Source organism: Opisthorchis viverrini (assembly GCF_000715545.1).
Source record: "Opisthorchis viverrini unplaced genomic scaffold opera_v5_120, whole genome shotgun sequence".
NCBI lineage: Eukaryota > Metazoa > Platyhelminthes > Trematoda > Opisthorchiida > Opisthorchiidae > Opisthorchis > Opisthorchis viverrini.
The window spans coordinates 542,357-559,206 of NW_008751779.1; the positions used below are offsets into that span (position 1 = coordinate 542,357).

The 16,850-nt window shown below is 44.6% G+C and overlaps 1 protein-coding gene across 1 annotated transcript in view; it reads left to right on the forward strand.

Moving 5' to 3' along the window:
* Nucleotides 1–236: 236 nt before the first annotated feature.
* Nucleotides 237–16,850, forward strand: part of T265_13951 (hypothetical protein) — a gene marked incomplete at both ends in the record, with an annotated part of 20,288 nt that continues 3,674 nt past the window's right edge. The window contains 4 exons of the mRNA XM_009171317.1: nt 237–468; nt 8,087–8,167; nt 10,483–10,773; nt 14,279–14,601. Coding sequence (XP_009169581.1) covers nt 237–468; nt 8,087–8,167; nt 10,483–10,773; nt 14,279–14,601 — 927 coding nt within the window. The remainder of the gene's footprint in view (nt 469–8,086; nt 8,168–10,482; nt 10,774–14,278; nt 14,602–16,850) is intronic.

Below are 16,850 nucleotides of genomic sequence, written 5' to 3' on the forward strand. Positions count from 1 at the left end.
ACAGGTTTGCGCCCGGCTCATCAACGCTGGCAAAGTCTCAGTTCATTTGACAGTGTAGTTGCCCTTTATGTCGGCGTGTAGTGCGTGATTATCGATCGTTCTGAGCAGCTTACAATTTGAAAAGGCATATTCCACAGCCGTGGGATAAGTCACAACTACTTCCCTGTACGCAAATGACGGCTGCGAGAGTAAGCGTGAATTTCCCCTGGAGATGGAGTCCAAATATTTTATTATAGAATATAGTCCAGGAGTACGCGACGCGTCTACGTCAAAGTGTTGCGGAGGATAACATAATTCGCGATTTCCGTGATAGATTCAGCCATCGATTTCAAGAGCTATGCATGGTACACTTGTCCTTCCTCATCGATATTCCGTGGGATTTGTTCGGCCAACGTGTTTCGTCTACACAGGATTGTACACCGAAGTCAGCACTGAAACGACTACTGGCCGGGTCCAGAGTCAATCCACGTAAGTCTAATCTCGACCTTCTTTGTACTGCTTGATGACTAGAACTGGTAGAAAGTACACATGGCGCTAGGGAAAGCGACAATTTTGGTTGTTTCATCTGGATAAAAACAGTCATGCTTCGGGAAAAACAAGAAGACTGAAGTACTACCAGATTGTCCGATCCTAAACAAGCGTGTTATTCTCTAGGGCCTGAGGAAGAAGGTGTTTGACTGAGAACTTTGAGTGGGCAGTGCATTCATTGGTCTGCATTGACCGATTCCGCCACATTCAAGTACACAGTGCGCGGTTGAGTAGTCTCTCACGCAATCATACATGTACATTGGCTTCTTGAGTAATGGATTCGGCACCCTTCAGAATGAACCCTCCTTGTAGTCCCTTATAGTCCTCATAGTCCAAATACAGAATTCGTAAACACTTTCTTGCTACTATTATCTGTTGATGACAGCCAAAGGAAGCAACCTTCATGCAATCCTGAACCATCAATGCCTCACTGTTCAATATTCTGGTGGAGCCGTTCAAGGGTCACATAAGTGCCGCATTGGTGGGACTAAAATGCTTGTTCTCCCGTTAAACCCGGAAAGGTTCACACATGATTATTTATCCGGTCACACTCTGGTAAAACATAGCTGAGGCATAATCTTTCACACCCTGTTCGACTACCAAGATCACTTTTTGAGGCACCAGAATTTCCATAATGTCGGACTGTTAGATCACACCGTGGAGAGACTGGGCCGTGTGATTTTGACGTCAGCATAGTATGTCCTAGAATGGAAGCAGGCATTATGGAGTTCCGGACCTGTATTATGTCAAAGTCCTGAAACTGCAACCTTCAAATATGTGTGAATTCAATCCCTTACCGTCAGTAAGATGCTGCAGATCATCATGCCTGTGTTGATCGCTGCAGTTTAACAAGCTTTTGTATCGACGTACTTTCATTTCGATCCTGTGTTCCTGCTGTCAAATCGGAAAACCACTCCAACGTTGTCTCAACTTGAGTTGTTGTTTGGTCTTAGTCATTCATGAGGCTTTTTGTAGGTACGTATTCCAGTTTTGTTGACTTTATCTGATCATTTGCGAAGGACGTGTATTACACTAGTCGCCTTGGAATTTCGCCAGAGTCCACACGAAATATTCGTACTGATGCGTGCGTTTAGATTCTTCTGTGGGATTTGGATTTTACATTATTGGACAGACGATGGATCACCTTGACGAGCATTCCGGAGTTCTACCTTAAGAGGCAAGGACCAAAAGAGGGCTTTCCTTGTCCTAATCAGCGATACATATCCGTGAACAATCTGTATTGGACAATAAAGTGGCCATTGCTTTCATCTGCCGAGCGCCATCTCCAGACCACAGTGAATGGTTTTTCCATCAGGTCTGAGTATCATCGACACAGCTTACCTTAGTACAAGGGTTTCGTACGATAATATATATTTAGCTAAACTAAAGTGAATGAGTCTAGTAGCCTGAACTAAAATTACTCCGGCTTGGCCGCTAGTTCATCGATTTATAAAACTAGTTATCAATATGCCAAGACAGGTAGTGAGGTTAACATGTTGACCTATCACATGATTTTCATATATTCCGCTATCAGTCAAATCGGACTCGCTTTGGGTTGGCAACACCCGTTTGATGGGAGAAATCTCAACTTGTTATGGCTAATTGCGTATCAGAGTGAATGTTACCATAAGCAATGCCTCTGCTTCCTCAACTGGACACCGGTTTTTTCGTCTGCATATGTTCTTTTTCACACCTACGAATTTTCCCAATGCGACTTCCGTAACTTCACTCCTTACCTTAGTCAACTTTCATTGCATCCAACACCGATGCAGCTGCAGAAGCGCAACCTGTGTATTTAGTTCTCGTATTGTGATAATAAGGGGCTGGATGATTCAGTGGATCAGTAGGCTGCACAACACAGTAATTAACTTGCTAATGCTTATTCCTAGTTTATTCATCATACATGTATCAGCACGTTGAAATATAACCTTTTGGTCGTCTGTCACAGTAACTGGGCGATCAGTGACCTCTTCTGATACAGCGTCACCTTCTCTCATCAGGGTAACCTCATTACAAGCTACTGCTTGTTCTATATTCTAAAGGATTCTCATTATCTGACTCGACGTTTTGGCGTGTTTATTTGTGGTGGTCAGTTCATTGCGCTTTGTGGTGGTTGTTTTTTTTAGATTGAAGGTGGCAGTGTTCACTTAACTTTTCGCATGGGTTGCGTGTCATCTGTCTCAGTCCGTTGCAGTTTGTTCATTTTAGGATCTATTTATCTGCGGTTTACAATATTCCAGCCTGATGCCTTCGACAGGATCCGACCCAGAAAAAGCCCATTTTTTGACCCCATACACTTTTTTAATGAATTCATCCAGAACACTCGTTGGTTGTTCACTTTTGTACAAGCAAAACAGCAATTTTGTGTACCTCATTTGCATGCAGCCGCCCGACATTTATCACTCTGGGCACTAAGATGCAGAGTTGGCTGAGTGAACCGAGTGCGTAGTACCCCGTGAGTGCGAGCGTAGACAAAGCAAGCAGCCACACGGGTTCTTTCGGTCTGATGAGACAATGACCAGGACGCGAAATTGGGGCAGACTGAAATGTAGGGCGCTTATGTTGGATAGCAGGGTGTACCAGTTCCAGGATGGCTGTGTACAATGTACTACAAGTGACTCTGGAGACAAAGCATGCACGGGCACCGAAAGCGAGATGAACTGGAAGGTGCAATGAGCTGTAGCCCTCATTATTTGGCACCTGTTCGAACAGGTTTGTCTCGGGATTTGGCAACTGATCATTTGTCGCCCCTATTGTATTGGGAGTTTACATTAAATTGTCTCCTCTTTCAGTCGAATGTGGCCTTCACTCATACTACAAAGGTCATGTCGATAGTTAGTGGACGGGCATTCCAGATGGTATGATAGGTTGTCAATAGATGGAGTGACAAGGCTGCACAACCAGACAGTTGATTATCGAGACAACTATCGTTTCATCATTAAGGAATGTGATCAAATGAGGTTGTCATGTCATAGTTTCTATTGTCTGTCGTTCCACATGCTTGGGTGAACAAAGTGTAAAGGCCTAGGGGGTGGGTGTAGAAACTCGCAGTCAATTGGATGTTCCAGAAAGGTGTTGGCTAACTCAGTGATGAAGTCCCACAGTATCAACAGCGACAACTCATGGCTCACTTGTTGCACTCACACGGAAGTAGCATGACAACATCCGGATCTCGTTGCGATAAATTAAATCCACAAGCAGCTGACAGCTTACTTACTAATGTCGCGTGAATCAGCACACTATTAATCAGCTCCGCACACCTGTGAACAAACATCCTGTTGCTGAGATTGAACTATCTATCCTGAGCACATGTTGGAGTCAATCCATCCAAAACTTGGCAAAAGAGCTTACTGAATATCGGCATAACAGTGGTCATGTCAAGTTGGTGTACATCTATGTCGAAGTAAGTTTTCATCTACCTCGACAGTTTTTCAATACAAAACTCACAAGCCGTTGAGTCACTTCCGAAATTTCAATTTCCATTTCCGTGAAACTTTTTCCTATGAAGAGACCGCAACATACATGGGACTGTGAGATATGTAAGTGACATTCTCCTTTTGGAATCTTACAACCAACGAGGGAAGCACTTGAAATGAGGTGCTTCTACTAAGATGTTCGGACAAACTGTAAGCTCAACACTGAATTCAGCGCTCCGTTTATTAGTCTAGTTTGTCACAAAGGACTACTGAGTCTTAGCTTATCACACAATCTTACCATAAACCCCAAGTCCAGTTACTCGTTTTGAAACAGACATACAACTTTCAGACATCTAAAATGTGTCAGATTATCACAGGCTCCAACCCCATCGGTGGATTTTAGGTTTTTACCTGACGATATTAGCAACTGACGTGCTTCGTTCGCAACTTTAGGTTACTAAACTGTTTGATGGGTTGTCTTTTGAAAGAGGTTCTGAATTAAAACAGTGACAAATTTGAATTTGTGAGAACAACCCCGAACTACCAGTGTATTAGTTGTAGTGATACGGTAAACCGTTATTGTACTGATATTTTTTGTGATGGCATCCTCAATTAGCGCTGCCCACAGGTTTCTGCACCGACAGCTCCGTCGCAGCAGTTTTCTCTTGACGCCCGAACTACCGACATAACGGCTGTGCCGGTTGTTTGACGAACGAACAAGCAAATTTGGACTGTGGTTCACCACAGCAATATACAGGGCTGTAACAAACGAGCGGAGTCAGCGTTTGAATATCCAGTGACGCGTTCGACTGCAGTGAGCGTAAATGTACGACTTGGCCGAAACCAGCAGACAGCCTCAAGTCATCAGGCGTCCATCTGGATGTTCAGTGGCGTTAATGTGTGTGTGTCACTGAATCTGACAGCCTTAGGTCAACCGATATGTTGGCCCCATGAGCGATCCTACAGATTGCCTCAGGCTACTCCACCCAAAGTCAATTAATTTGCTGTTACACCATCCAACAAAAGCAATTTCCTGAGAGTTTTTAATAGTGCAATCAAATTGCGGCTGAATGGATCATGTAACCATTATTGGCTTTTCCAAGCATGTTCAAGAGCAGAAGTTGCAACCTAAGTGCGTGGAAACACTTCAGCGTACTCGTTACTGGTAATGTGCTCATTGTGGGAGAACGAGCTATATCGGTTGATGGGACTTCGATAAGAACACTGAATGCGACGGACAGTCCTCGATCAAACTCAGCATAAACAAACTTGTGCCATAGTGCATATCATTGAAAACTGGATTTTCAGGACCTCGTTAGGAGGATGCTCCAAATTTTACTCAACTTCCAAAGTGAAACGGAGAAAAAACACCTTTTAATGAGTTCTCTGAAAATTTTAAGGTATTTTGTAATTTTATGTATTGAGAACTAGCTCTATCATCTCGAATGGTAGAAGTCCATCGACCGTTTAAGGCTCGGCGTGTGACTTGATCAAATCCATTTTATTGGAACGTTTGCTTACCGACAATGCCCGAAATGGAGGTGACGGCATAATGAGAGCGAGCTGTACAAGAGGTGCGATTAGGTTGTCTTAGTGAGGCTTTGGTGGTGAAGAAGTCAGAAATCATTCACCGGGACATACAAAGCATTCTGTACTGTTGCAAGAGTATAATTATATCGACTGTTAGAAGGGTCGATGGTACTGTCAGCTTACGTAATTCCAAGTCCGTCTTCCATCTTCTACGGAACAACCTACATTCCCCACTCAATTTATCCTGAAGTCTAGCGCTGCATGCTGACTGGTGTTTTAGACTACATTGTTTCATTTTTAGACATGCCACTGAGGTCCAAATTCGTCCCAGATTTACACGACAACATAGCCCACAAACAGAAACAAGCGTTACATCTGTACCTAGGGAAAGCCAACTTAGATCCGTTGCTTCTACATTTTCAACAGGTAGCCTATTCCACAACCGTGTGGAACGCATGATCCCGTCTACAGAAAGACTGAATTCCAACGAACGAGTTTACTACAGTGTGTCAATGGCTTGGTGCATGATGGTCAATCCCAGAAACTGCGTGACACAGGCCAATGCAAAAACACCCCTTAAACCAAATACTTAGGCACAGTGTTAAGTGTACACATTTGTTTCTGTGGGGCTTTTAGACCACTTACATTTTTGCCGTAAGTAGAACAGCAGACCAGTGAAAAGGAGGACGGTTGTTCAATCCGCCTGAAAACATGCTCCTTTAACCCCATGCTACGTAGGGTTGGCCTCTCATCTACTGCACAGATACGCGTTAAATCGGTACTAAAAATTCAGGGAGACTGTTTACATCGAAGAACCTGTTATGGAAGAATCACAGCGCTGCAGATTCGAAAAAGTTATTTCGGTTATTGTTCAAAGGATAGTTGTGGAAATATCACAGAAGGGGGTTCATTTGCTTACGCTGAGAACAAACAGCAGCAATCTGCAAAGGTGAATACTGTTTAGCCATGAGCGACCTGAGCGGTATCCTAACCCTTCGGTGGTGTGCAAACTAGGTACAAAAAGGGTTTTACAGATGAACGATTTTTTTTACAAAGGCGAAACACACTCACACCCAACTGAACGTACGTTTCGTGGACGGAATCAGTATTCTCAATATATTCGTAATAGAACATCATCGTCATAAGGTGTAAAAACCGCAAACTTGTCGTCAGTCGTTAAGGTAGCCACGGTTTCGTTCACCGATGACTTGGGAAGGTGGGGTAGATAGCTGCACAAAATTATGGGCAGTATTGATATAACTGATGCCTAAATACAGGGTTGTCGGTGGAGTTTTCATTGGCGTTTTGGGTTGGGAGGTAATAGCTTGGATGCTCGATTGCCAATTAGGGCGCTACAGAGCCATGTCCATTGATGTGTCCCGTCTGTGTCCTCGTGCAGGGAGAGGGCAATGACCAGCGCAGCTATGTTTGCTGTTGACGACTTTCATACTTCGTTGCAAAGTCAGTGTTTGACTTTCCCTGGCTCGTTTCCACACTTGGCCCTTCGATGAAGTCGGTCGACTGGCATACGGAGCACGTGATCAAGCCAGCGCAACCTATGGAGTGTGACTATCATGGGAAACCTATTTTCCTCGAAGACCATTCGACTTAATTGGTTGGTTCTGATGAGTATTACCATGAGACTCCAGCAATGGCCGAAGATAAGGATGGTCAAACACTGAAAGCTTTTGATGTCCTCAGCCCGCAGCGGCCAGGTTTCTGACCCACATAACAATATGCAGCGCATCGCAGCGTTGTAGACTCGACACTTGAGGGATAAGCTGATGTCACGCCTACGTCACAGGTGATACAGGTTCACGAAAGTTGCTCTGACTCCCCGGATCAGAATGGGAATATCACCTTTGCCGGGACGGATACAGCTGCTCCGGTAAGCAAACTTGTCTACTACCTCAGTCGGCTCATCCGGAAATTTAGGGTTGGGTTCCGAGTCCATCCAGTCTTGCAGTAGCACTTTCACACTTTGCAGGTATGAGGCGCATGCCAAACAGTGAGGCGCAGTTATTTAATTATTTAATATTGTTCGCAATACCACGGGATCAGATCCGAGAAGAGCTATGTGGTCTGTGTACTCCATATCTGTGAGCGAACGCCCCGGGAGCACTTCGACCCCACTGGTTGTGAGTTTTCCACAATCATATTAATGACAACAATGAAGGGAAATGGTGAAATAGAGCAGCAGTGCTTGACACTACTTGATGTTGTGATGTGTACTCCTATCTGTGAGCGAACGCCCCGGGAGCACTTCGACCCCACTGGTTGTGAGTTTTCCACAATCATATTAATGACAACAATGAAGGGAAATGGTGAAATAGAGCAGCAGTGCTTGACACTACTTGATGTTGTGAACTCAGGCGAAAGCCTAACGCAGACTACAAGGCGTATTGCACCTTACAGTAGAACAACAGTTACACTACAAAAATGGAAATTTATACGGGTGATTATTGGTCATTTTCGATACCTAACTGCTGTAAAGTTTGACTAGGCACTCCGCAACAATCAGTGGTCATTAATGAGCTTTTGGTATGTATTCCCCTCTTTGCTTGGTTCCTAACATGAACTACATTTATCCTCTCCGATTTTTTCGTCTGCAGAGCAATTAAAATTCGAGGCCATTTCTGGAACGGTTTCCGATAACATAGTCAGTTTGATCGAACTTCTTGATACGGATGAAGGTGAGCACTCGTTAGTGATTTATCCGCCGTTATGGTCCCAATTTGGACATTTCAATCTGTTTGTTCTTCTTCAAAACATTATGATGCACCAAAAAGTACGCTTCTCCTCTTTCATGGCTATTGGTGATCATGTTGTTCTGAACTATCCCGAAGACATCAGTAATATTAGGATACAGTAATGAGTTATTGCTTGATAGAAGAGGGAGAAAGAGTCCATGTACCCCAAACATGGCAGCCAAAAGCAAGGTACTCATAGTTCTTGAACTACACTCAATTCTACACAACACAGCACCAAAGTGGCATTAGCGGAACAGCTTTATTATGGCTTATCACTTCAACCATATGCAACGTAAGTCAACACAAGCAACCGAAACTTTAGCTAAGGGCCCCGTCTACACTAGGAGCATTTTTGATTCTCGGACCGTTTGTATGCCATACCTTGGCCGGTTACCAACACGACACGAGACTGATCACTTGAACTCCAGCCGGGATGTTTTATAGGGCTCGGCAAGTGTGTGAAGCCCTGTCCACTTCGTCTAGTATCCAATGTAGGGTTGAGTTCGGCGAACAAAATGCACCGAGTAACGGGTCCAGTTTTCTACTCCGTAGAGGGCTGAAGGTGTCATCCAATGCATCATGTCAGTTGGAGCTCAGTGCTAACAACTAATTCTTGTAATATTTTCAGAAGTAGACCGATTTAAAACATTCTAGATTTCAGGAAGGATATGACAATGGCGCCTGAGTGATTTCGACATTCACCATCGGCTGACCGGCGATTTCTAATCGTTGGCTACTTATTGACATTGAACTAATTTCACATTCGACGCTTAAACTGGCCGGAACTAACTGGAGGATATCTGCTCAAAACTGGGAACTAGAAATTGTTTACTGGCTTGGTTCCCCAAGTTCTTCACAAACTGGTATATTTCGTGCAGTTAGGCACATTATGATCTGGATATCAGCCGACAACAGTAGTTAAAAGCGCCTCTCTCACTTTTTAATCTAAATCATTTTCTAGCCTACTGCTGAGGAAAACGTTGGTAGTTCCGACAGTTTGAACGGTAGAGTGGATATGTCCACGGAACTGGACAGTTTGGTCCCAAATTTTTCGACATCAGTCGAGATCACCAGTGCATTACGAAGTGAAGGGTTGTGGCGCGCACAACCACAGAAACACTACCACATTGCGCTTCATGAAGTGTTCATTTCGACCAGTGATGGAATCTTTGCAACCAGATTACGTGACTCATGGTACAAACCAAGGTTTTTGAAGGCCTGATAAATTTCGGCTCGCTGGTCATAGATTCAGAGTTTGGTAACCGCAAAAGGCAGATGCTGATATCACTTAAGGCGTATTCGCTCCACTTCACAGATGCATGCTTGGATACTATGCACCCAGCTAATCCGCATGGAACAGTGCACCTGCCGGTCGTTCATTTAGACCGCAAGCTTGACATCTTAGGTTACCTGATTAATACCTATGTGAAAGTGAGCCCCGTCAGTCTGAAGCTTGCAATCAACCTAATCATTGTGTTCCTAAATGCATCATGATCAGCATGATTATCTTCGTACAATACCAACATTCAACACTGATACCTCAATTCTGTCCAGCTATAATTTATTTGATTCAGACTTTTCGTAGTCTCTTTCATACTTCTCTACGAGGTCAACTGCTGACCACCCCTCTGCTTGCTCCACTCTGAACTGGGCACGAAAAACAGAACTGTTTTCAGCAAACGCTGATTGGCATGTCTGGAGCATGACCAAACCATCAAGGCTTTCTTCTATTGAAACCTCTGTTGTACAGCCGAACATTCGACTTCTAATTGCCTCGTTGCACATTGGTTGCCTACACGAATTATGGTTCTGAGACAGTGGTTATCGAAGGCCTGAATGCCTCGTAAGCACAACAAAACAAGCTGTTCTATGGTCTGGTATACATCCTTGAGATTAAGGGATGTAACGCTTTGCCACCATAAGCGTGTAAACTTAGTAAACGCCACCTCGGCGGCCTCCCCCTATAAGAAGCATGCTCAGTGACCGCATGACCTTGCATTTTGTGGGTGCAAAGCGCATGTCAAAGGACCGGATGACTTCGATCAGTTCATCCAAAAACACTTGAACCTTTATCTCGTCACTCAAAGATCCATAAGGCTTTCGTAAACAGCTATTCGAACACCACGGTTCTTAAGATCGCCTACTGTCGGCCAACTTGTCTCGTCAATCATGAAGTGAGTAGCAACTGAGGTACGGTCGCCTCTTTCCCCGCGGACAGTTGTACAGCTTAACACGGGATTCGTCTGTGCTAACTTCAGCAAACGTAGAATGCGATTCGTACATGTTTGATATTAACAAACTAGGTCAAATGTTCGATTTGCCCTTTTATCCAGCTTGTTCAACCGAAGGCATTTTCCGCAAAGCCGGGCACTTGGTCAGAAAACGTCAGCTTCAGGAGACCATCTTTCAACCATCATTTGATGCTGCATGTTTACTTTGGGAGAGCTACAGTGTGCATGACTTGGCAGCTGCTTTGAAGTCGGTGCTTGGACATCTACCCTCCCCGCTGCTTACGGACCGCTTGATGCCTCTGTTTATTTCTGTCTCAGGTAAGCTTCTTATTCCAATTGTACTTAATTTTCGAACTTGTGTTTTGGGATATTCTTCTACCTCTGAGCTGCATCAGGTCTATTGGTGGAGGATAAGTTAGAATTGTAAGCTATACCAAACCACTGAAGTTCATTACAAAGGTTCAACGCGACGCTTTCGTCCGTCTTAGACAGCGAAGACTTCAATTTCATGTCACTGACTTGTTCGAGGAGGGCTCGCTTGTGTAGCCTAATTGGTGAATCCCCATGTTGCACAATACTTAAAGCTTAGGTAACTTCTTACATTTTGCACCCAGATAACGTAGGTGCACAATACTGACAGGTGGATTGTCTTTCTACGGGCGCCTAATCTTGAGTTCTTTGAGCCCAGCTCATTCTCGTTTCCTTTCCAGAGGCGTGGATGACACTTTGTAAACAGCTTTCCACAACTAAATTCGACCCTGTGCGTTATAGAGTTGGCAGACCTGCGTAAAGCCCCGTGGAACGCTGTCACCACAGGTCAAAACTAGAGCACAGTTTGGGTGGACTAAACAAGTCTCAGGTACACTTCTATGAAACCCATGGCTTGTCACTTGGCACGCTGTCTGAACGGGAAACAGAGGTCTCACAAAATAGACTCTAATCCAACTAACAACTCAACAGCTGTGGGTCACTCACTGAATATGGAACGAAAAACGCCATACAACACACGCATACGGAGTTAGCAGGCACAAACACGTTAACTATAGGTGCGCTAAGTTCAATCAGATAAAGTGCAGTGGGCCATCTATCTTGTCTGTCAACTGGCGAACTAGGGTTTTCCACGGAGGTTGTAGTGATGTTTGCACTTTTAGTGTCATCGCAGCCAGCTGAACGTATACACACGCACAAAGTCGTGTCAGTGGATTCGCAAATCTATGGCGCTCCAGGCCCTACCGCCCGCCCCTCCATAACCACTGAATAGAGTGGGCTCACGGACCTGGTCAGACTGACAGTCACTCAGCTGGGACAAAACTCAATAAGGTCGGTTTTGGGAATTTATGGGGTACAGGGTTAGCGCTAATCATACGCAAAAAATCGACATTCCATTCAGCCAGACTGAGACATGAGTTGTACAGCAGGGACAGCCATCGGCCAGGTGTATGAAAGTAGTGTTTACATCAACGACCACCTGATGCATAATAGTTCGTTTTTTTGTATGCGGGTTTGACCCTCATTATTTTATCCCAGACGTCAAATTCACAGAAATGGTTGGGTACTGGGGATCCGTTTAATTGTTCCATTCACCCGCATTTGTCGGAATCTCCATTGCTGGGTGATTTGCACGTGCACCAATTCATACAGTGTAAAGGCTTACTTTTAAATTAGAAATTGCCCGTGAACCGACAGCAGCTCGTAATGCGGAAACAGTATTTCGCAGTACCCTGTGCTGTGGATTCCAACTAACACTTGATCAAAATTCTGATAAAATGGTTTTCCGAAGCATTGTAGAATGATTTATCTCCCGTAAGTTTCATTCACAATCATTTAGATGTTTGAGGGTCATCTAGTGGGAGGAAGTGATTGTGTGGTCCGAAAAAGTTGAATAAACTACAGTCTAGCTGGGAAGGATAGTGTTTTGTGTTAACCGGCAAGGCCAGTGATAGGTTGTTTCAACCCAGTGAAGGATATTGGCACTTGTGAACCTGAAACCGAAGCGTCAAAAGTATGTAATCATCATCATTGTCAGCTGTGGATTAAACAGTCCTTGAAGATCCAGCACTGGTGCAAGAACACAGTGAAACGGGTTGTGCAGAAGACTTAGCCGCGTCTTCTCTCATCTGTTATCTCGGTTTAAGGGTCAGAAGTGCGTTTTTCTGGACACAGCTACTAAACGATAGCAATATACTGGGTGATTAATTCATCTATCCAGCTAGTAATACGGGTGGAATCAGTCTAAAGAAGACATAGATCTCGGATCTGACACCGTGGTAATTCAAACATAAAATAATCTAAATAATTCTGCCTCATGATTTGGCATACGCTTTACAGCTACAACGTGTAAAGTGCTGCTTCAAGACTGGATAGGCCCGAATTCTAATCCCATGCTTGCGGATGAGCCGATTGAGGGAGTAGACAATTTTGTTTCCCTGGGCAGCTGTATCAGTCCCGGCAAAGGTGGTATTTCCACCCGGATTCGGGAGGTCAGAGCAACTTTCACGAACCTGCACCACCTGTCGCGCAGGCGTGGCATGAACTTATCCGTCAAGTGGCGAGTCTGCAATGCTGCGGTGTGCGCCATATTGCCTTACGGGGCCTGGCCGCTGCGCGCCGAGGATACCAAAAGCTTTCAGTGTTTAACCATCAATGTCTTCGGTCAGTGCTGGAGTCAGATGGGAACACCCATCAGAACAACCCAATTAAGTCGAATGGTTTTCAGACAGAATAGCTCGCCAACGGTAGTCAAACTCCGTGGGTTGCGCTGGCTTGGTCACATGCTCCGTATACTAGTCGACTGACTTCTTCGAAGGGCTGTTTTCGCACAACGAGCTAGGGAAGGTCAAACACTGACTTGGCAACTAAACATGGAAATCACCAACAGCAAACTTAGCTGCGCTGGTCACTGCCATCTCTCTGGATGGGGGAAGCTGAAACGGGACAGAACAACGGTTGGAGACTCTACCAGACATGGCCCAGTCGCACCCTCAATGGCGCTCGTGCATCCAAGCTACCGCCTTCAACGCATAGCTCCCATGTCAACCCCGAACCCCAATGCAAGCTTCACCGGCAACCCTGCATTTAGGTCATCAGCTGTGTCAAATACTGCCCATAATTTTGTGCAGCTACCTAATACCGGATTGTGCAGAGTTATCCTTAGCGCTAACAATATGGGGAAACTGCTTAAGGACTAAATCATCCGTTCGATTGGAAAGAACGTTGATGGTGTGGAGGGGGGAAGAGAAGCTCAGCTTGTGATTGAGGCTCAGCAGGCCAGCTACTCAGCCAGGAACTTTATTCGTGTACTTCATCACCCTGCCAGGAATGCGTTTGGTCTGCTCGATATCTTTAAGCTTTATCTATGGCGTTCTCCTATAGACTGATGAAGAAGTGGATCCCTTTGGTATGATGATGACAGCTAGCTGATCTGAAGTGGGAAGTGACTTTTGCAGTTGGTGTCATAGACGTCACTCAAATTAAAATCCAGCGTTGAATGAGACACTGGATGGAAGCTGTCTGAAGCCCGTCAGACTATCTGTCAGGTCTATCTGTCAGTCTTTTGTAAAATGAGGTGTGTGACCCATAAACTGAGACTTGATGATCCGTCACATTTTCTGTCTAGACTTCTCGTATGAGGGGTGTGTATACGGATGCTGCTAGCCATCCGTCCGAACCGTCAATATGCCTTCTGCCCGGCCCAAAGTAGGACCCCTCCCTGTCTTAGAATTAGCTTCCTCCCATATATTGAATGAAACCTATGCTTTCAGTCTTTCTCCCTTCTGCTAAACTGTAGTCATCCACTCCACCCCTATTTATGAACTCTGTCCAGGTCTCAGAACGACGGAGGTCAGATCCACTTTTTCGGATACCGAACTGTTGGAATCCGACCCATCCCAAAGTCCTGTTTCAAGATTTCGTCTTATTGAAGACCATCAGCGCATTGACTTAATAACAGGGAAGCAGCTCAAGGCGCTCCGTCTGCTTGTCCAGCTACTGCCGGCGTCAAACAAGCGCGTTCTTCGACGCTTGTTACGCCTATTGTCACGAGTTGTTCGGTTAGAGTCACAGAATCGGATGAACAGTATCTGTCTTGGCACTGTTTTTGGACCAGTATTATTTCCCCAGGGTATGGACCAAGATATAATAACCAAGGTGAGTGAAGTGGTTTATTGAAGCCAGTGTACTATAAGTGTTTTATTCGGGCCTATTTATACTCTATCCACTAATGATGTGTTTGTGATTGGATATTCAGGTACTGTGCACGTGAATCTCTGGTTTCTGCAGTTCTTCAGATAAATTTCGGTCGGGTTTCCAGTTGACACAGGTTTGAGTTGCAAGTGAACACTTATCACAACATGGGTACAATTTGGCACTCACGTACAAAATGAGCCTAATGGAAATCCCGGGACTAGGCTTTACTCATGAACCCTAAGAAAAACGAAAAAGATAGCGATCTGTTCCAAACCTCTTATTACTTTTATAATTTGTGTCGTATGAAGGAAAATAGCCATATTCCCTTTAGCTGAGCTGTGTGAGTTACCGGATTTCCTGAGACCTACTAATGGGGAAAACATTTATCAACCTCTGAACCCAACTGTATCCGACGTGGATAATTAAATTTTGCATTCAAGCTTCCAAGTGAATTGATCAATCCTCAGCTAAGATTGAGTAATCTGCCACACTTCAGGTGTCCACCTGTTTGCGCGTGACACCACAAGAGTCCAGTAGTCATGAGGGGAAATCCGTAATATAACCTTCTCGGCGCATATGACGAGTATTATCTGTTTGCTTTGCGGTAAGGTCCAACGACTTAAAGTTACTTGAGAGAAACAAATACTTGCTCTGGAGGCCATTTGAAACAGCTGTATCAAAAGACGAGTCACTAGGGCTTCGCCACTGTCACCCACAAAGTTACTATTTGCTTTAAAAAAATGTACATGGGGAAGGCACCCTTTTGGGGCGAACAGCTAAGGTAAAAAATGAACAGGATAAAGCACTAGAAGCTTCAATAACATCACAATTTAACACTGGCCCATGGGAAGAGAAGAGCCTTCCCTGATGCGAATCTTTAGGTTTTTCGGGAGGTTATAATAAGTCCCGATTGGAAGGACCTACGAATATAAAAATGCATGTTCGACAGTAAAATAATTGCTTCACCTAATAGGTGTGATCAATGCTTAAATTGAAGGCAAATTTGGCATCAACGATGGCAAATTTCTCCCTCGACGGTATTAGTCTATTGCATTCTCAGTACTATTGTCGGAAAGTAAAAATGACGTAGAAAGGGATTAAAATGTATTGAATAAGGAATGAAGCGAACATNCCGAAGCATTGGTCAGGTCTGGTGGGAACATCGGATTAGTAATGGTGAGATACGTCAGATGGTCTCCCGTAGTAGATGAATTACTCACGTTGCACTGCTTAGGACATGTACTGCGTATGCCAGAAGACCATCTGCTTCAAAGCTCTTTTCGCCCAGCCCTGTGCTGAGTGGAAGCGACCGAGAGGTGGACAATGCACGACCTGGCAACGAAGTACAAAAGCAATAACCAGTAAACGTAGTCAGGTCGGCAACTACCGCCTTCCTGGTTGGGGACTCCAAGACCCAAATCACCAATGGTTATTGACGTTGGAAGAAATGCCCCAATCGCGAAGTTGGTAGCGCTTGTGCATCAAAACTATCGTTTTCAATGCATAGAGACCCAATTTCCGAACAAACTGAACATGGCTTCGCCTCCAAGGCTTGGTTCTACGTCCCACACTCCCGTTTTCCGGTGATCGAAACTGTGGTATCTGGGACAAATGTGCCTATGGTACACGGTTTATAGCTGATCAATTGAAACTGAATTGAATGTACAAATTTTCAGACTTACGGTGAGAATGAAAAAGCTATCAAAGTGGTCGGAGATTGAAAGATCATCACTGATTTTATCGTTTATCTGGAATTTTCATCTCAGCTAACTTCATCAGATTCTAACTTCGTTCGCCGCCACAAGTACGGGGAAATTTACTAGGCGCTAGAGGTGCGTTTCTTTCCAACATTCTGTGTTTTTCGACCTTTATCTAACGTAATTGTCACTATCCATTCGACATCGATCAATGGTGCGAAGCAGATCCTATGGCCCTCCACCGACCAGTAACTGATAATGGGATTGTCTAATCTACGTGAAAGCGAACTGTTAAATCACGTTCGGATAGTCTCCTCTCTTATCAGACAGGGCGTGACTAAAATATTATCTTAAAAGATTCGGTTTTAAACCATCGGCGACTTACCAAATCACGTCCACTAACGGTGTTTAGGCTCTTCAAAGGTATGACGCTCAAGGAGCTTCGCCTGGCCAGTAGAGTTGGAGGTTTCTTCTGCCAGTTCGAAACTCGTTCCGCTCGCGGAATGTGGCAGG